Consider the following 18,380-nt stretch of genomic DNA (forward strand, 5'->3'; position numbering starts at 1 on the left):
CTATAAAAGAATCGATAATTTAGATAAAACCCTTGGATCGTTTAAAAAAAAGCCATAATAGTAGTGTTAGATAAGTATTATCATTAGCTTTAAAATGATACATATATTGTCCATATACGTTTAGTAGATGTGGGTCTAACCCGGGTATTGAACTTTTGGGGTCAAATAACTAGGTATCCGGACCCGTCTTCCACGAAAAACTACTTTTCCAGGAGCAGGGTAAAAACATCTACCTCTGGGAAAAAATTAAAAAAATTAGAGTGTTTTTATATTCCAAAAATGTCTTTTCCAAATTCGTAATTCGTAAAAAATTTAAATAATAACTCACCTTATTTTTTATTTAAATCTGCTTACAATTCTGCATTGCACTATGTGATTACTTTCCTAGAGGTAGGTAATTAATATTCGCTGAGAAGATATTACTGCACTCCTGGTAAAATTTACTTTGGCGTTACTGTTGTTGCTGTTGCTGACGCTGCAGCTGTTGTTGCCGAGGCCGCTGCCGGTTTCATCGAATCAAAATCGAATGCATTCCACATACGTTCAAATTCCTCGGCATAACTGCGTACATATTCGGCATTGGAGGTAATTAAAATATTCTCCCAATTGCCGCCGAAACCCTGCATGGTCCAGTTCAAAGAACCGGTCAGAACCAGACCACGCGTGTGGCAACGTTTTGTGGTTTTGTTGAGCTTTTTGAAAATGGCATCGTTGCGTTGCGGCGAATCGATAATGCAGAATTTGTGATGCATGAACATGGTGTTGCTGTTGCAGCGCACAGGAACGCCTAAAGAAAAAGAAAAAAAGGTGGAAAATATAAATGTAATTGAAAACAACTGGTGGTGAATTGAAATCTATTCAAAGATGGAAAAAATTAGGGTATACTTTCAGGCAAACACTTATTTTTTTTAACCGGAGGTGAATTATTATCAGTTATTGCAATATTATTTTAAATAAAAAATAAAGCATACTTTAGGGGATGATACTATATTACCATAATTATGGTGTGGTGTGTTATGGTGTGTAAAGTATAGTGTGGTGAGTCGGTGAACAAACAAACAGTTGATGTTTAATTTCAAAGGTGCTGGAATTCGATAATAATTCCACAATTGAATTCACCACAGTAAATCGTGATGTGTTTGGTGGGTAACTTTTAGATCAGTAGCGGCATTTTCTAATTCATTTTTTGGGTTACCGACAAATAGAGGGTAAAATAAAAAAAACTGCCACAAAGTCAAATAACATATTTTGTATACCCTTTACCATACTATGGAGGGTATATTAACTTTGTCATTCCGTTTGTAACTCCTCGAAATACTCATGTCAGACCCAACAAAGTATATATCCCGATATTCGGTATTTTGATGATTTTAGCGACATTATTCATCCGAATTGTTTCAAATTTGGTATTTAAAGTTCGAAATGGATACTACAGCCTAAGACAGAAAATTGTCTGTGCAGGTCCACATCTTCGTATAGCCCCCATATATAAGTACCTCCCGATATTCGGTATTTTGATGATTTTAGCGACATTATTCACCAGAATTGTTTCAAATTTGTTATTTGAGATTCGTAATGGATAATACAGCCTATGACCAAAAATTGTCTGTGCAGGTCCACGTCTTCGTATAGCCCCCATATAACAGTAGCTCCCAAAATTCGGTATTTGGATGATTTTAGCGTCATTATTTAACGGAATTGTTTCAAATTTGTTATTTGAGATTCGTAATGGATACTACAGCCGATGACAGAAAATTGTCTTTGCAGGTCCACGTCTTCGTATAGCCCCCATATAACGGTACCTCCGAATATTCGGTATTTTGATGATTTTAGCGACATTATTCACCGGAATTGTTTCAAATTAGGTATTTGAAGTTAGAAATGGATACTACAGCCTAAGACAGAAAATCGTCTGTGCAGGTCAACGTCTTCGTATAGCCCCCATATAACCGTACCTCCCTATATTCGGTATTTTGATGATTTTAGCGACATTATTCACCGGAATTTTTTCAAATTTGGTATTTGAGATTCGAAATGTCTAAGTCAACAAAATTTTCTGTGCAGGTCAACGTCTTCGTATAGCCCCCATATATAAGTACCTCCCAACATTCGGTATTTTGATGATTTTAGCGTCATTATTCACCGGAATAGTTTCAAATTAATTATTTAGAGTTCCTTCAGTCTGTGACGGAAAATTGTCTATGCAGGTCCAGGTCTTCGTATAGGCCCCCATATACCAGTACCTCCCTATATTCGGTATTTTGACGAGTTTAGGTACAATACCCACCGAAATTGTTTGAGATGTCGTATTTTAAGTTCGTAATGGATGCTACAGCCTATCACAGAATATTGTCTATGCTGGTCCAGATCTTCGCACAGCTCCGATATAACGGTACCTCCCTACCTACGATATTTTGATGATTTTAGCTACATTATTCAGCGTTTATTTCAAGTTTCGAATTTGAATCTGGTAATTACTTATGACAAGCAATAACTATGTAGGTCCACGTCGTAAAGACCCCGATATAACGGCAATATTCGGATTTTTTAATTTTAAAAGCACTTTTTAAGGATTTTATTTTTTGAAATTTCTAAATTCGTTCCAAATGGTGGAGGGCCCGGCCGAGCTTACTGCTTTTTAACTTGTTAACTTTTTTGATTCGCTTTGAAGATTTTAACTTCAGAAATCTCCTTTTTTGTAACTCTACTTTCATAATCTGCTAGATTTTCCCCATAATTATTGAATTTTGCCGCATAGTGCTATTGGTCTGTTAATTCTCAAAAAAAATCCACTATTAAGTATTTGGCTGAAAATCGATGGAATTTGTTTGTGGGTCCATGCAAAAGGTATTCTTCTAAAATCCAACATTATTGATCCTTGAAAAATATTAAAAAAAAAATCTGCAATTATTGATATGTTCTCTAAAAATCTACTTTAACAGTTTTTTGGTCCATTTTCTTAAAAAAAAATTTCTTTGACATTTTTTTTATTTATTAATTTAAGAAAATGTGAAAAATGAAAACATGTTTAAAATTCATAATTAATTGATTTCAGTAACATTGTTGCAAAAAAAAAACATTTCCGCCAGCTTGTGTTTTAGCACATAATGTGTGTCATGAGTGTGTTCTAATTTTTTTTCTTTCAAAAAAGAAAATGTGTCTGTATGTATGTATAGGAAATAAAAACAAAAAGGTATAGCTTTAGGTAATAATTTTGGAAGACAGCCAAAACCAATACTAAATGCAAATAAATTATGTGATGAAAAATAAAACAAATAAATAATTCACATACAAACCTCTAGCACATCTATACAAATTGAATAATCGCCGGCACGAACCAATAAAAAAACGCACACCCCTTGTGGCGGTGGTGGTGCAACATAGGGAATTGATACACTCAGAGAAAAATTAAAATATATGTATCAGGGGAATTTAAAAGTCTTTTGGTTATGGAGGATTTTTTTAGGGAATAGTTTTCGTTTTTTGGCTTGGAATAAATCGTTGAATTTTACAAAATACATTTTAAAGAGTCCAAGAGAGTGAATTTTTTTAACAATACTTTTTAAGGGAATATCTCTCTACAAACAGCAACAAAGTCAAAAGCCATAATTTTTACATTGTTTTTTTAAATTTATTGAATGAAAGCAAAAAATGTCGGAAATAGCATCAAATTTTAGAATAAGTTTAGATTTGTTCGAATTGGTCACCTTTGGCATGAATTATGGCCTTCAAACAGCCAATATACCTGTCACACGCTGCCCGAATGTTACTCTACGGTATTTTGGTCCATTCCCGTCGAAGCGCTTGCTTGAGGTGATCGACACTTTGGTATTTTTTAGTGCCAACCTTGCTTTCCAAAATACTCTAGACACAATAGTCCAACGGATTGGTATCGGGAGATTTTGGTGCCCATTGTGCCCCAACATAACGATACCTCCCGATATTTGGTATTTTCATGATTTCAGCGACATTATTTACCGAAATAATTTCAAATTTCATATTTAAATTTCCTAATTGGTACTACAGCCTATGACAAACATTTTTATTTGCAGGTCCACGTCTTCGTATAGCCCCCATATAACGGTACCTCCCGATATTCGGCACTTTAATGATTTTAGCGACATTATTCACCGGAATTGTTTCAAATTTGGTATTTGAAGTTCGTAATGGATACTACAGCTAAAGACAGAAAATCGTCTGTGCAGGTTCACGCTTTCGTATAGCTCCAAAATACTGCAGACACAATAGTCCAACGGATTGGAATCCGGAGATTTTGGTGGCAATTGTTCGCTGGAAATGAAGCGAGGAAACTCATTTTGTAACCGTTCTTGGGTGGCGCGTGCTGAGTGCTATGGTGCTGAATCCTATTGGAATTTCCAAGGTCTGCGGCCAAAATGTTTGCGTGCCTAAGGCTTTAATACACCCTCCAGAATATTTTCGCGAGAATATTCGGCATTTATTCTAATGTCACGGTCGATTAATACGAGCGGAGAGCGACCATCGGCTGTTATGGCGGCCCACACCATCATCACCATGGCCTTCATTTGAGTTCTGGTGGCCAACCGAAGGTGCACATTTTCAGCTGACCTCTTTGGCAAGTAAACACGAGCATTTTGTTTGTTTAAAAACTGCTGGACAACGAATGTTTTCTCATCCGAGAAAACCAATTTGGCAGGTCACCACTTTCGTCCAATCTAAGCAACTCTTTTGCTCTTTTGAGTCTATTTTCTTTCTGTTGCGGTATAAGTTCTTGCACTTTTTGGAATTCCAGTGGCTTTACCCCGATCACATTTTTCAATATTTGCCGAATTTTTCGGCCACTGCGACGCGGGTTTCGATCAAGTCGCTTCTTTACTTTTCGAACCATTTCTGCTGATGTTGCTGTTTTCTTTCGTCCACTTCCTTGACGTCGGGCAACGCTACCAGTATCACGGTAACGAGCGATGGTACGAGACACAAAAGACTTATTCACATTTAAATGCTGGAGTGCTCTAACGATAGCCACTTGTGGTTTTCCAGCCAAATATAAGAAAATCACACTATCCCGCTTGAATTCCATCACGAATAACTTTTTTTCTGGAAAATTCTCACCAAAATGCTTTTGTACGCTTGTAAACAATATAATGAGCTGTCACTGGAATGATTTTAACAGCTGTCGGACGAGTGGCTTAGAAATGACGGCGGTCTGAAGTTGGTTGTAGTATTTTCTCCCTGTAGATTATAGCCCTGATAATACTCTTAAAAATTCTCGATCATTGATCTGCTGATTCAGAAAAAAATATTCCGATTAGGGATCTGATAAAATTACCCGATTATAGCCCTGATAATCTGTAGTAATCTATAGCTCTGACTATTTTTAAAATTATTTCTAAAAAAATCTGTAAAAATCCACGATTATTGCTCTTTGGGGCCTTTAAAAGTACTACTTTAAAATCCACGACTGTTGCTCCGATGGTCCTTGAAGAACATTCTTCAAATTCAGGATAATTGCTCCTTTTAAACCCTAAAATCGAGGATTTTTACTCGGATGGTACTTGGAAAAAATTAATTTTTAATAAAATTCTTGGTTCTTTTAAAGTAGTACTTAAAAATACACGACTATTGCTCCGATGGTCTTTGAAAAAATATTACTTAAAAATTCGTGATTATTGCTCCGATGGTCCTTGAACAATATTCTTCAAATCCAGGATAATTGCTCCAAATGTCCTTATAAAAATCCGGATAAATTCTAGATTATTGCTCCTTTTAAACCTTAAAATCGGCGATTTTTTCTCGGATGCTACTTGGAAAAAATTAAATTTTAATAAAATTCTTAAAATTAATTGATTATTGCTCTGTTTGTTCTTTAAAAATATTAATTAAAAATCCAATATTATTGCTCTATTGGTCCTTAAAAGAATTCTTTAATATTCCGTAATTATTGGTTCGATGATCCTTAAAAAAATATTCATTAAAAATAAAATAAAAAACACTCCTGAAATATCTTAGAACAGAGCTCTGAAAATCCCTTATAAAATATTGTTCAAAAATCGTATATTATAGTCCTGGTAATCCTCTAGAAAACATTCTTATAAAGCTCCCGATTATAGATCGGAAATCCCAAAAATTCCCTATACTAGCCCTGATAATCGTTTAGAAAATATTGTTCTAAAAAATCTCCATTTATAGCTCTGATAATCCTCTAGAAAATATTTTTTTAAACTTTAGAATTATTGGTCTGTTGGTCCTTGAAAAATGCCCATAAAAATATCCTTAAAACAAATTAAAAATATTAGTCGGTTTTCCCGACTAATGTATACCCTCAGCCAATGTTCGATAATTTAAATATGGCCCGATCTCTACCATCGTTATAACAGATCTTGTGTTGATGGAATTATTAGGATGTGCCAAGTCTGAATCAAATCGTATGTTATTTTCGAGTTTTATGAGTTTCATGGATATTCAAAATTTTGACCCTTTATGGGGGAGGTGCCAAAAGGAGTTGACCGATATAACCCATCTTCACAGTAGATCTTGTGTTAGTAGAAATAATAGGATGTGTGAAATAAATAGAGCACCGGATGCTTATTTCGTATTTTATAATCGTTTTGGCTATTCAAAGCGTGACCCTTTGTGTGGGAGGTACCAGAAGAAATGGCCCGTTCTCTACCATCTTACTAACAGATGTTGTGTTAATGGAAATTTTGAGATGTGCCAAGTCTGAATGGAATCGGATGTTATTTTCGCGTTTTATGAGCTTCGTGGATATTCAAAATTTCCGAAGGAAGGGGCCAATATTATCCATTTCGTATCGGACCTAAATACATATGATATAAATATTAAATTATCACATGTGTCATGTGAACTGAAGTGAATATTTATATCGTATTTATTTATGTCCGATACCCACTTCATGGAGGGTTAAGAGTTTGAATAATCATAACAGAAGTCAAAATATATTTAAATGATCGCACATAGGCTGAGGGTATACATTTGTCGGCAGTACCGACTGATACTTTTTAACTTGCTTTTTTTCCAATATTTTATTTGATAAGATTATGAAATGCATTTTTAGCCAGTCCCCTATTTTCACCTTTCGCTCAACCGATAAAATTCTCTTATCAAAGAAATTTTGTCAAGGTTATTTTCGAAGCACGTTGCGAGCGACGAAAGGTTTTTTTTTGCGCTGGGAACTTTAATGCCGCATAACAACGACAACAGCAGCAAAGGCACAAGCTCATGAATGACTTTAAACAAATGTTTGCGGGAATGACAGAATAAAACAAAAACCAAAAAAAAACTGTTTGTTAATTGTTTTTGCAAGAAAATATCTCTTTCCATTGCTTGCGTATGTATGGAGAAACCAAAAACCAAATTACAGTTGGGGATAATTATTTAGCAGCAATTTTTTTTTTTTTTTTTTTTTTTTGGCTACCAAAAATGTAGAATCTCTAATTTCTTCGTTTAAAAAAAATAATTTTCATTAGCACATCTTAGATATTTCAAAGATTATTCAATGGAATTTGACGTCATTGGGGGTATGCATCACATTTTCGTTATGGTTGGTTGGTTCGTGGTGGTGGTGTTGGTAATCAATATCATCGATACGTTTTGTTGTGTTGTTGTTGCATTCAAACAAACACTCATTGTCTACGTTTTCTCGAACAATGTTCGCGTTTTGCAAGTTCTTTTTGCTCTTTTGTTCTTTTTTTGTTTGCAATGATATCATTCGCTCGGCAACAGCAAACTGCATACATTTGAAGATAGATAGAAAGATTGCTATCAAGTCATTTATGTGGAAGTGACTATTTGGGTCGTGCTACTAAAAAACATGTCACTAAGCATGGTACTGGAAAGACTACACCTTTTTATACCCTCAGCCATATGGCTAGACAGGGTATATGTCATTTGACACGGTCAAAGTGTGCCTCATCGAAATAGGTCTCTTTGGGTCAAATCCGTTTCAGGACATTTGGAGTCGATCTAGCGATGTCCGTCCGTCTGTCTGTGTGGCCGGTGCGCACTATAACTCTCGAAGGGAGTATCCGATTTGATTCAAACTTTTTACATCGTAATATTATTGTCAAACTTTGATCGAGTTCGGAGATGGGCAATATCGGTCCACTTCTTCTGGAACCTCCCCCACAAAATTTCAATATTTTCAAAGAAAGTAATTTCCTGCACAGAAAGAGAAAAGATAATCCGATTTTGCTCCAACTTTGCAAATCCTAATATTTGCGTCAGTGCTAGGTTAGGTGCGAAAATGGTCAATATCAGTCCACTCCATCAAGTGCCTCCCTCACAAAGGGTCAAAATTTTGAATAATTAAAATTCTTATAAAATGTAATGTAAGAGTCCGATTGTATTCAAAATTCACACATCCCAATATTTTTATTAACCCAAGGTCTGGTGTTAAGATCAAATACGTCGTTCCTCTCCTTCTAGTACCTCCCCCACAAAAGGTCGAAATTTTCAAAAAATATATTTTCTGCACAGAAAGAGAAGCGATAATCTGATTTGTCTCTATCTTTGCAAATCTTTAATATTCTAGGTCAGGTGCAAGAATGGATAATATCAGTCCACTCCATCAAGTACCTGCCTCACATAGGGTCAAAATTTTGAATAATTATAACTCTTATAAAATGTGATGAAAGTGTCCGATTGTCTTCAAATTACACACGTCCTCATATTTCACACATCCCATTATTTCTACTAACACAAGATCTACTGTAAAGATGGGTTATATCGGTCAACTCCTTCTGGTACCTCCCCCCACAAAGCGCCAAAATTTTGAATATCCATGAAATTCATAAAACTCGAAGTTAACATCCGATCCCATTCAAACTTGGCTAACACAAGATCTGTTTGTGAAGATGATATATAACTGTGAACCCCTTCTGGTACCTCACCCACAAATGATCAATTTTTTTAGATGAAATATGAAAATGGAATACTTTGGTCAATTATATCTGGCACGTCACGCACATTTCAACATTTTCTAAAAATTATTACAAATCTAATAAAAATTGAAGGAAGTAACCACTATAGTCCGAATCTGGAACGTCGCAAAATTTATATGATATGTATTTAGGTTCGATACGAAATGGACAATATTGGCCCCTTCCTTCGGAGCGTACTCCATAGAGGGTCAACAATTTGAATAATCATAACTGAAGTCAAAATTTATTTATATAATCGAACATTGGCTGAGGGTATACATCTGTCAGCAAAACCGACTGATATTTTTTAACTTGTTTTAAGGATATTTTCATGGGTATTTTTCAAGGACCAACAGACCAATAATCCTGAAGTTAAAAAAAAAAATATTTTCCAAAGGATTATCAGAGCTACAAAAAAGGATTTTAAGAACAATATTTTCTAAAGGAGTATCCGGGCTATAATAGGGAATTTTTTAGGATTTTAGAGGATTTCCGGAGCTATAATCGGGAGCTTTTTAAGAATGTTTTCTAGAGGATTATCAGGGCTATAATAGACGATTTTTGAAGAATATTTCATAAAGGATTTTCAGAGCTCCTCTCGAAGATGTTTTAGGAATAGTTTTAAAGAGTTATCAGATATGATCGAGGATTGCTAAAGGATATTTTTAATGGATTTTAATGAATATTTTTCAAGGACCATCGGAGCAATAATTGTGGAATTTTAAAGAATTCTTTGAAGAACCAATAGAGCAATAATATTGCGTTTTTTAATGAATATTTTCAAGGACCAACAGAGCAATAATTGTCGATATTTAAAGAATTTTTTTCAAGGACCAACAAAGCAATAATCGCCAAATATTAAAAATTATTTTTTTCCGAGCAAAAATCGTGGATTTAAGTTCAAAATGGGCAATAATCGAGGATTTATCCAGATTTTTTTAAGGACATTTGGAGAAATTTTCCTGGATTTGAAGAACATATTTTAAGGACTATCGGAACAATAATAACGAATTTATAAGCAATAATTTTTCAAAACCTTCGAAGCAATTGTCGTGGATTTTTAAGTAATACTTTTTAAGGAGCCAAAGAGCAATAATCGTGGATTTTCACAGATTTTTTTAGAAATATTTTTAAAGAATAGACGAAATAGACGTAACGATTATCAGAGCAACAATTGGGGTTTATTAAGAATATTTTTCAAAGACTAACGGAACAATAATCAAGAATTTTTAAGGAATATTTTTCAAGGATCATAGGAGCAATAGTCGTGGATTGTTTAGTAAAATTTGTTAAGGTCCCAAAGATCAATAATCATGGATATGTACAGATGTTTTTAGGAATAATTTTAAAGAATTGTCAGAGGTATAATCGGTGATTCTTTAAAGAATATTTTTAATTGATTATCAGGGCTGTGATTGGGTGATTTTTCGATGAATAGTTTTAATGGATTACAGGTTTGTGAGAATTTTCCAGAAAAAAAGTTATTCGTGATGGAATTCAAGCGTGATAGTGTGATTTCTTTATATTTGGCTGGAAAACCACAAGTGGCTATAGTTAGAGCACTCCAGCATTTAAATGTGAATAAATTTTTTGTGTCTCGTACCATCGCTCGTTGCCGTGATACTGATAGTGTAGCCCGACGTCAAGGAAGTGGACGGACGAAAACATCAACATCAGCATAAATGGTTCGAAAAGTAAATAAGCGACTTGATCGAAACCCGCGACGCAGTGTCCGAAAAATGGCTCGTGAGCTGAACATATCGCAATATTCCATTCGGCAAACATTGAAAAATAAGGTCGGGGTAAAGACATTGACATTCTAAAAAAGTGCAAGAACTTACACCGCAACAGAAAGAAAATAGACTCAAAAGCGTTAAAGAGTTGCTTCGCTTGGCCGAAAGTGGTGAACTGCCGAATTTGGTTTTCTACGATGAGAAAACATTCGTTGTCCAGCCGTTGGTAAACAAACAAAATAATCGTGTTTACTTGCCAAAGAGGTCAGCTGAAAATGTGCACCTTCGGTTGGCCACCAGAACTCAAGCGCCGCAGAGCAACATTTGGGCAGCTTGTGACGGTTTCATTGGCCGTTTGAAGGTCATAATTCGTGCCAAAGGTGACCAATTCGAACAAATCGAAACTTATTCTAAAATTTGATGCTATTTCCGACATTTTTTGCTTTCATTCAATAAAATTAAAAAAAAATGTAAAAATTATGGCGTTTGACTTTGTTGCATTATTTTATCTCGCCCTGTATACTGTAAGTTTTTGAAACGAGCTTTAACAAGTAAAAAAGTATCGGTCGGTTTTGCCGACGGATGTATACCCACAGCCAATGTTCGATTATTTTAAAATATTTTGACTTCTGTTATGAATTTTCAAACTCTTGACCCTCTGGAGTGGATTTGGAAAGAATGGGTTAATATTGTCCATTTCGCATCGGACCTGAATAAATATGATATAAATATTATTATATATATATAAGAAAATCGAATCGGATTCTGGATGAGAGACATATATATAGATAGATAGAATAGCTGAGTTGTTTCACAATTTATGAGAGATAAAAATATTGAAAGTTTTGTGCCTTTGTGGGTGAGGTACCAAATATATAGCATCTTCACAACAGATCTTGTGTTAGCAAAAATGTTTGTATGTGTGAAATTTGAAGAGAGTTGGAAGCTTATTTCTCTTTCTTTGAGCCTTATGTTTTTCAAAATTTTGAACCCTATGTTGACCCCTTGTGGGAGAGGCACATGATGGAGTGGACCAATACTATCCATTTTGGCACGAGTCCTAGAACTGACGCAAATATAAGGATTTGCAAAATTAGAGCAATAGAGCATTGCTTCCCTTTCTGTGCAGAAATCATTTTTTTTGCAAATTTCGACCTTTTGTGGGGGTGGTACCAGAAGGAGTGGATCGATTTTGCCCATCTTAACACCAGACCTTGGGTTAATATAAATATTGGGATGTGTAAAATTTGAAGACAATCGGACTCATACACCACATTTTTAAGAATTGTTATTATTCAAAATTTTGACCATTTGTGGGGGAGGTACTTGATGGAGTGGACCGATATTGTCCATTTTCACACTTGACCTAGCACTGACGCAAATATTAAGATTTGCAAAGTTGGAGCAAAATCGGATTATCGTTTCTCTTTCTGTGCAAAAAATATATTTTTTGAAAAGTTCGAGGAACCAGAAGAAGTGGACCGATATTACCCATCTCCGAACTCGATCTAAGTTTGACAAAAATATTACGATGTACCAAGTTTGGACCAAATCGAATACTCCCTTCGAGAGTTATCGTGCGCACCAGCCAAAGACAGACGGACATCGCTAGATCGACTCCAAATGTTCTGAAACGGATTTGGCCCAAATAGACCTAGGGACTAAAACCCTTATTTCGACTAGGCACGTTTTGACCGTATTAAATACTATATACCCCAGCCATATGGCTGAGGGCATAAAAAATGTAAAAATTATGGCGTTTGACTTTTTTGCAATTTTTTTACCCCACCTTGTACATACTGAGAGTTTTTGAAATGAGCATTGAAAATGCTTCGAAATCACGCTCGTGAATTTCGAGAAATTTTGTACAAGCATCAACAAAATAATATACCCATATTTCTAAATGTATTAACCTGCATAGAAAATTGAGATACATATTTTATTAATTTTCCTTGCCGAACCAACAAAAATTACTTTCCAATTAACCTATAATGGCAACACATTACCTCACTGCAACAGCTATTCAAAGCGTCTAAAAACTTTCCCTTAGCAACAGAAAGTCGTCTGCAATTAGAAACGTCCAACAATTCGAAATAAAAAAACTACAGTGCATTTCGCAGATGATGTCAGCCTCATAATCGAAAACTTAACATTATTCAACTGTAAATGCACTTAATGTTTAATTTTACTTTCTTTAGTGTTTTGAAAAAATTTTTAATTTTTTCTTCCAAGGATGATTCCAACAAATTTTGTTCGGTGCTTAAAATACATATATGGAGTCGGACAGTTCATTTTAGGTACATGGTTACAAACATTTTGTACATCACGCCATGGAACAGATCATAGGTCGGCATAGATCTTTTTCAGCTTATTATCTGGTGGTCGTCGGCTGATTGGTTTGTTTGCTTTTCCTCAGTATTTTTTTTCTTCTCCTCATTAGTTAGTAGATTTTTTGTTTACACAAAAAGTTTGAAAAGCATTTTGCATTTTTAAGAATTGCAGAAAGAAAAAATGAAAAGAAACGCACAATAATAACAATAACAACAAACTATCTAAACAGCGAAAAGAAGTGAACAAATGTCGGTTCGGTGTTTTCGATCGCCCTTCCCCATAGTCCCCCCGTCTCCTCCTACACCCCCTACACACATCTAATGCATTCATTTCGTTTCATTTTCACACCATTATCGTCATAAAATGCAACAACTCATCATCGCACAGCGATCGACAACAATTCGTTTATTTTCGTTTGAATTATGTTTGTTGCTGTTCTACGATCGTCGTGTGCTGCTGCTGCTGCTGTTGCGGCCGTTCGATTGTCTCCGGTAGTACAAAAACAAAATAGGTTTTAAAGGAGGAGCATAACATCCATCCCCCAAATCTTCCAAGGCGACAGCGAACGAATGGGGGAAGGGCCATGACATCACCCACAACTATAATTTTTGCCAAGTAGCAGGCAAGCAAGCAAAAAAAAAAGAATTTTACAAAATTCATAGCACATTGCGTTCTCTATGAATAGAAAAAAACTGCTGATGATGATGACGATGATGAATGAACCATGAATGTCATTGTAGTGGTGCAAGTGCACGTGTTTTTTTCGTTAGATTCCATTTTTGTACTCAACATTAGCGGGCACAAAAGGCGATATTAACGTAGGGTTACTTTTGAGTTTACGAAAATCCTGAGCTATACACTTCTTTTAATGCGGTACTTCCCCCATATTTCTAGAAGGAACGATTTTGAATGTTTATTTAAAAAATAAAAAAACTTTGCGGAATTTGCATCGAAATTTTGAATCTCACACTTGCACTTGAAATTGAAAGCTTTGAGTTACCATTAAACAAACTAATGCTTAGCAGACTAAAAGACAATGGGTGTGTTAGTAAGACTTATAACGTTTAACATAATACAAAAAGTATAGAACTTAAATGGGGCACACAATCATGATTGAGTCATCCTAGATACCAATGGTCGCAAAATTTGTTTCATTGTCGATCTACTATACCTTTTTTCATATAAACATTTTTTCATATCAGGCTCATAGAGATTCAAATAATATACAGGGAGATGAAAAAACTGCAACCAACTTCAGACTGCTGTCATTTCTATGCCACTCGTCCGATAGCTGTTAAAATTATTCCAGTGACAGCTCATTATATTGTTTACAAGTGCGCGAAAGTATTTTGGTGAGAATTTTCCAGAAAAAAATTATTCGTAATGGAATTCAAGCGTGATAGTGTGATATCTTTATATTTGGCTGGAAAACCACAAGTGGCTGTCGTTAGAGCCCTCCAGCATTTAAATGTGAATAAATCTTTTATGCCTCGTACCATCGCTCATTACCGTGATACTGGTAGCGTAGCCTACATTTTTTGCTTTCATTCAATAAAATTTTAAAAAAAATTAAAAATTATGAATTATGTTTGACTTTGTTGCAGTTTTTTTATTTCACCCTGTACAATGCATTTCTAAAAAGATTATTAAAAATGCATCCAATTTACGCTGATAGTTATTTGATAATATCTTTCGATTCTGTAAATAAAAGCGAATTTTGTTGGGGCCCACTGTTCTGGAGTGACGATCTACTATGCATTTTTGAATAGGACAACAAAAATTGCTTCCAAATCACGATCGTTGTTATTCGATTAAAATGTTCTCATTCCGCGAATGAGCGGTTTTAAATTTGTGTTTCAAAATTTTCTCGTCAACGCCCAAAAAGTGAAATTGGTAAGGGTTCAGTGTCCTGGAGCAGTAAGATGTCCCTCAATCTAGTATGCATTTTTAAGTAGAACATTGAAATTGCTTCCAATTCACACTCATAGGTATTCGATTAGTATGTTCCGCTTCTGTGACTATTCGTTTTAAATATGTGTTTGAGCATTTTCAGACCAAAGGCAAAAAAAATTGCAATTGGTTTGGCCCCAGTGTTCCGGAGTGGATAGGTGAGCGTCTATTTACTATGTATTTTTGAAAAGAGCATTAAAAATGCTTCCATATCCCCATAATAAATAATCGAATAATATGTTTCGATTCTATAAATCTACGGTTTTTAATTTGTATTTCAACATTTTCTGATCAACGCCCAAAGAGATCAATTGGTTGGGGTCTAGTGCCCTGAAGTAGCTACGTCTATGTCGATCTACTATACATTTTTGAATAGAGCATAAAAAATGCTTCCAATTCACGTTCATAAATATTTCAGTAATATGTCCCACTTCTGTGAGTTATCGTATTTAATTTGTTTTTGAGCAATTGCAGACCAAAGGCCAAAAAGTGCAATTGGTTTGGGCCCAGTGTTCCGGAAAGACCAGGAGAGTGTCTATCTACTATGCATTTTTGATTGGAGCGTTAAGAATGCTTCCAAATCACCATTATAGATATTCGAATGTGTTCAAAATTTTTTGAATAATAGGGTTTTAATTTATATTTCAACATTTTCTTAAAAAATGCCAAAAAGTAAAATTGGTTGGAGTCCACAGCTCTGGAGTGGTTAGGTGAGCGTCTATCTACCATGCATTTTTGAATAGAGCATCAAAAATACTTCCAGTTCACGGTCATAAATGTTTGAGCAATGTGTTCCTCTTCTGTGAGTAATCGTTTTTAATTTGTATTTTTGAGCAATTCCTGGCCAAAAAGTGCAATTGGTTTGGTCCCAGTGTTCTAAAATGTCTAGGAATGTGTCGATATACTATGCATTTTTGGATAGAACATCGAAAATGCTTCCAAATCACCCTCGCAGATATTCGAATATGTCCTGATTTTGTAAATATTCAGTTTTTAAATTTTTATTTCACAATTTTCTTTCAAACGGCCAAAAAGTAAAATTGGTTTGGGTCCAGTGTCCTGAACTGGCAAGGAGTGCAACGATCTGATGTCCACTACTGAATAGGGCATCAAAAGTGCTTTCAAATCACGCTAATAGATATTTCAATAATATGTTCAGCTTTCGCGAATAATCGGTTTTTAAATTGTATTTAATCATTTTCTGACTAACGGGAAAAATTGAAATTGTTTGGGGTCCAATGTCCTGGAGCAGCAATTCATGCATGGATTTTCTGTCCATTTTTGAGAAAATCAGCAAAAATGCTTCCAAATCACCTTGATAGATATTCGAATTATATGTCCCGATTCTGAATATAATCGGTCTTTAATTACTATTTCACAATTTTCTGTCCAACGACCAAAAAATAAAATTTATTGGGGCCCACTGTTCTGGAGTGGCTAAGTCAATCTACTATGAGAGAGCATAAAAGTGCTTCTAAGTCACCATTACGACGCTCTCCTACATAGTCCAAAATAATATTCTAATCCATCAGCAAACGATTCAAAATTTTTTTATTTGACTATTTACTGGCCGTTGAAATTGGTTTTGCCCTAGTATCCAGGGATGGATAACTTGCTTCGATCGAGCATTCATTTTTGAAAAGTGCATCGAAAATGCTTCTAGAATGCTCTCCGATATGGTCCAAAAATGTTGTTCCTAATCCGGCAATATCGGTTTTAAATTCTTACTGAACATTGAAATTGGTTTTTTAGCTCAGTGTCCAGCAATAAAAATTAATTTATTCCTCAAAAATTGGTTTTGATACAATGCCCCGGTGTACCCCGATCTAGTGTTTTTTTTTTTTTTAGAACAACCACAAATAACGCTTCTAAACTACTGTCCTAGTTATTCCAATAAGAAGTTTCTAGTTCCGCAATAAATCGTTTAAAATGTACACTCGATCATTTGATTTGAATATTGGTTTGGCCAGACAGTCCCGGAGCTCTTGGGTGATGCAATCTTTAAACCTGACCATGAAAATAATCGCCTTGATCTCTAAAATACATATTCTTGCAAAAATTAAAAATATAAATAAATTTATTCTCCAAAAATACCACTCCCAACAAGACCAATTGACTTCCTTTTGAAATCGTTCGGTCTTATTAGAAAAACATCTTACCTGCTTTTGTTAGTGGAATAATTTGTGAGCCACTCGAGTAGGCCATTTCGTGATCCGATATTATACGAATGAGGACACCACGTTTTAGGGCGCGATTAAAGGCCTGTGCCAAATCGTACGACGTAAACGTGTACATGGCTAAATCCAACGAATATTTAGCCGAATCGATAAATTCCAATAGACGACCGACATTATAGGCGGCACAAAATGGATTCGAACAATCCGCGTGCGACTTCTTGGGCGATGGTAGCTTTACGATACGATTCAATTCGGACATTGTGGGCGAACCGGAGGCTGAAACCGTACCGGAACTCGAAGCTGTGGTAAAACGACGATGTTGACTAACGCACGATTGTGTCAACTCATTGGTCCAAATGACCTCACAGATTTCTTTGGATGTTGACAATTTGCTCATGTGATTTTTCAGCCAGAAATATGAGTGATAGGCAATTTCGGAAAGCACAATTGCACTTGCACCATAAAGGCAGTAGCGCACAATACGCGATGATTCGAGCATAATTTCTAACTATTAATTTTAGCACTTCAATTTGAACACTATTTTCCAAACAATTTTCCAAAAATTAAAAACGAAAAGGAAACTCAAAAAATTTTCACAACAAAAAACCACGCGACTCCCGTCTCTTAACTAGGGCCACAGCCAGCCGATAGAAAATTGCAATTCGAATGCATTTAAATTTCCTAGTTGTTGTTGTTTTTGTTTTCTCTTCGACCCGCAACCGGTAAATACGCACGTGCTTTGTGACAAATTCGATTTTAAACCAATAATCCGAGAATAATTTTTATTTCTATCTAAAATTTCTTTAATAATTTGCAATATTTTTTTTAATTCACAGCCTTTCGGACACGAGTATGCAATCTTTTCTTTACGTTCCGTAGAATGCACGTTTTTTGTTGTTTCTTTTTGCTCTTTTTCGTTGTTTTTGTATTTGTTATTTTGCTAAATGTTTGGCCATATGTTCACAGTGACATAAGAAATCCGAAGTTGAAGGTGATAATTTCATCGGCGTCAGTTAAATTTGCAAATGTTTAATCTTTACGGCTTTCAGGAGTCTAATTGATGGCAATAGGTCTACAAGGCGAATAATAAAAGGGACAATAGGGCTATTCATAATTTTTTAATAGTTTATAGGGGTAAGGGTAAACATGTAGTGACATGAAATCGTCGCATGTTATTTTAAGATACACATTGTAGTTGGCAATTGGATATCAAAGCCGCACTTGACTTCTGCCGTCGTTGTCCCCCATGATTAGATAAGAGTATGAATTGC

General features: G+C 35.3%; 1 protein-coding gene across 1 annotated transcript; it reads right to left on the reverse strand.

Annotated features, from left to right (window-relative positions):
• Window positions 1–440: 440 nt before the first annotated feature.
• Window positions 441–17,608, reverse strand: LOC101887695 (mitochondrial cardiolipin hydrolase). The gene is made up of 2 exons (XM_020038469.1): window positions 17,092–17,608; window positions 441–787 (listed from the first exon to the last, which is right to left on the reverse strand). The coding sequence occupies exons 1-2, from the start codon at window positions 17,606–17,608 to the stop codon at window positions 441–443; spliced, it is 864 nt and encodes a 287-aa protein (XP_019894028.1).
• Between the last annotated feature and the right edge of the window lie 772 nt (window positions 17,609–18,380).

This window comes from Musca domestica, unplaced genomic scaffold (genome assembly GCF_030504385.1).
Source record: "Musca domestica strain aabys unplaced genomic scaffold, Musca_domestica.polishedcontigs.V.1.1 18, whole genome shotgun sequence".
Lineage (NCBI taxonomy): Eukaryota > Metazoa > Arthropoda > Insecta > Diptera > Muscidae > Musca > Musca domestica.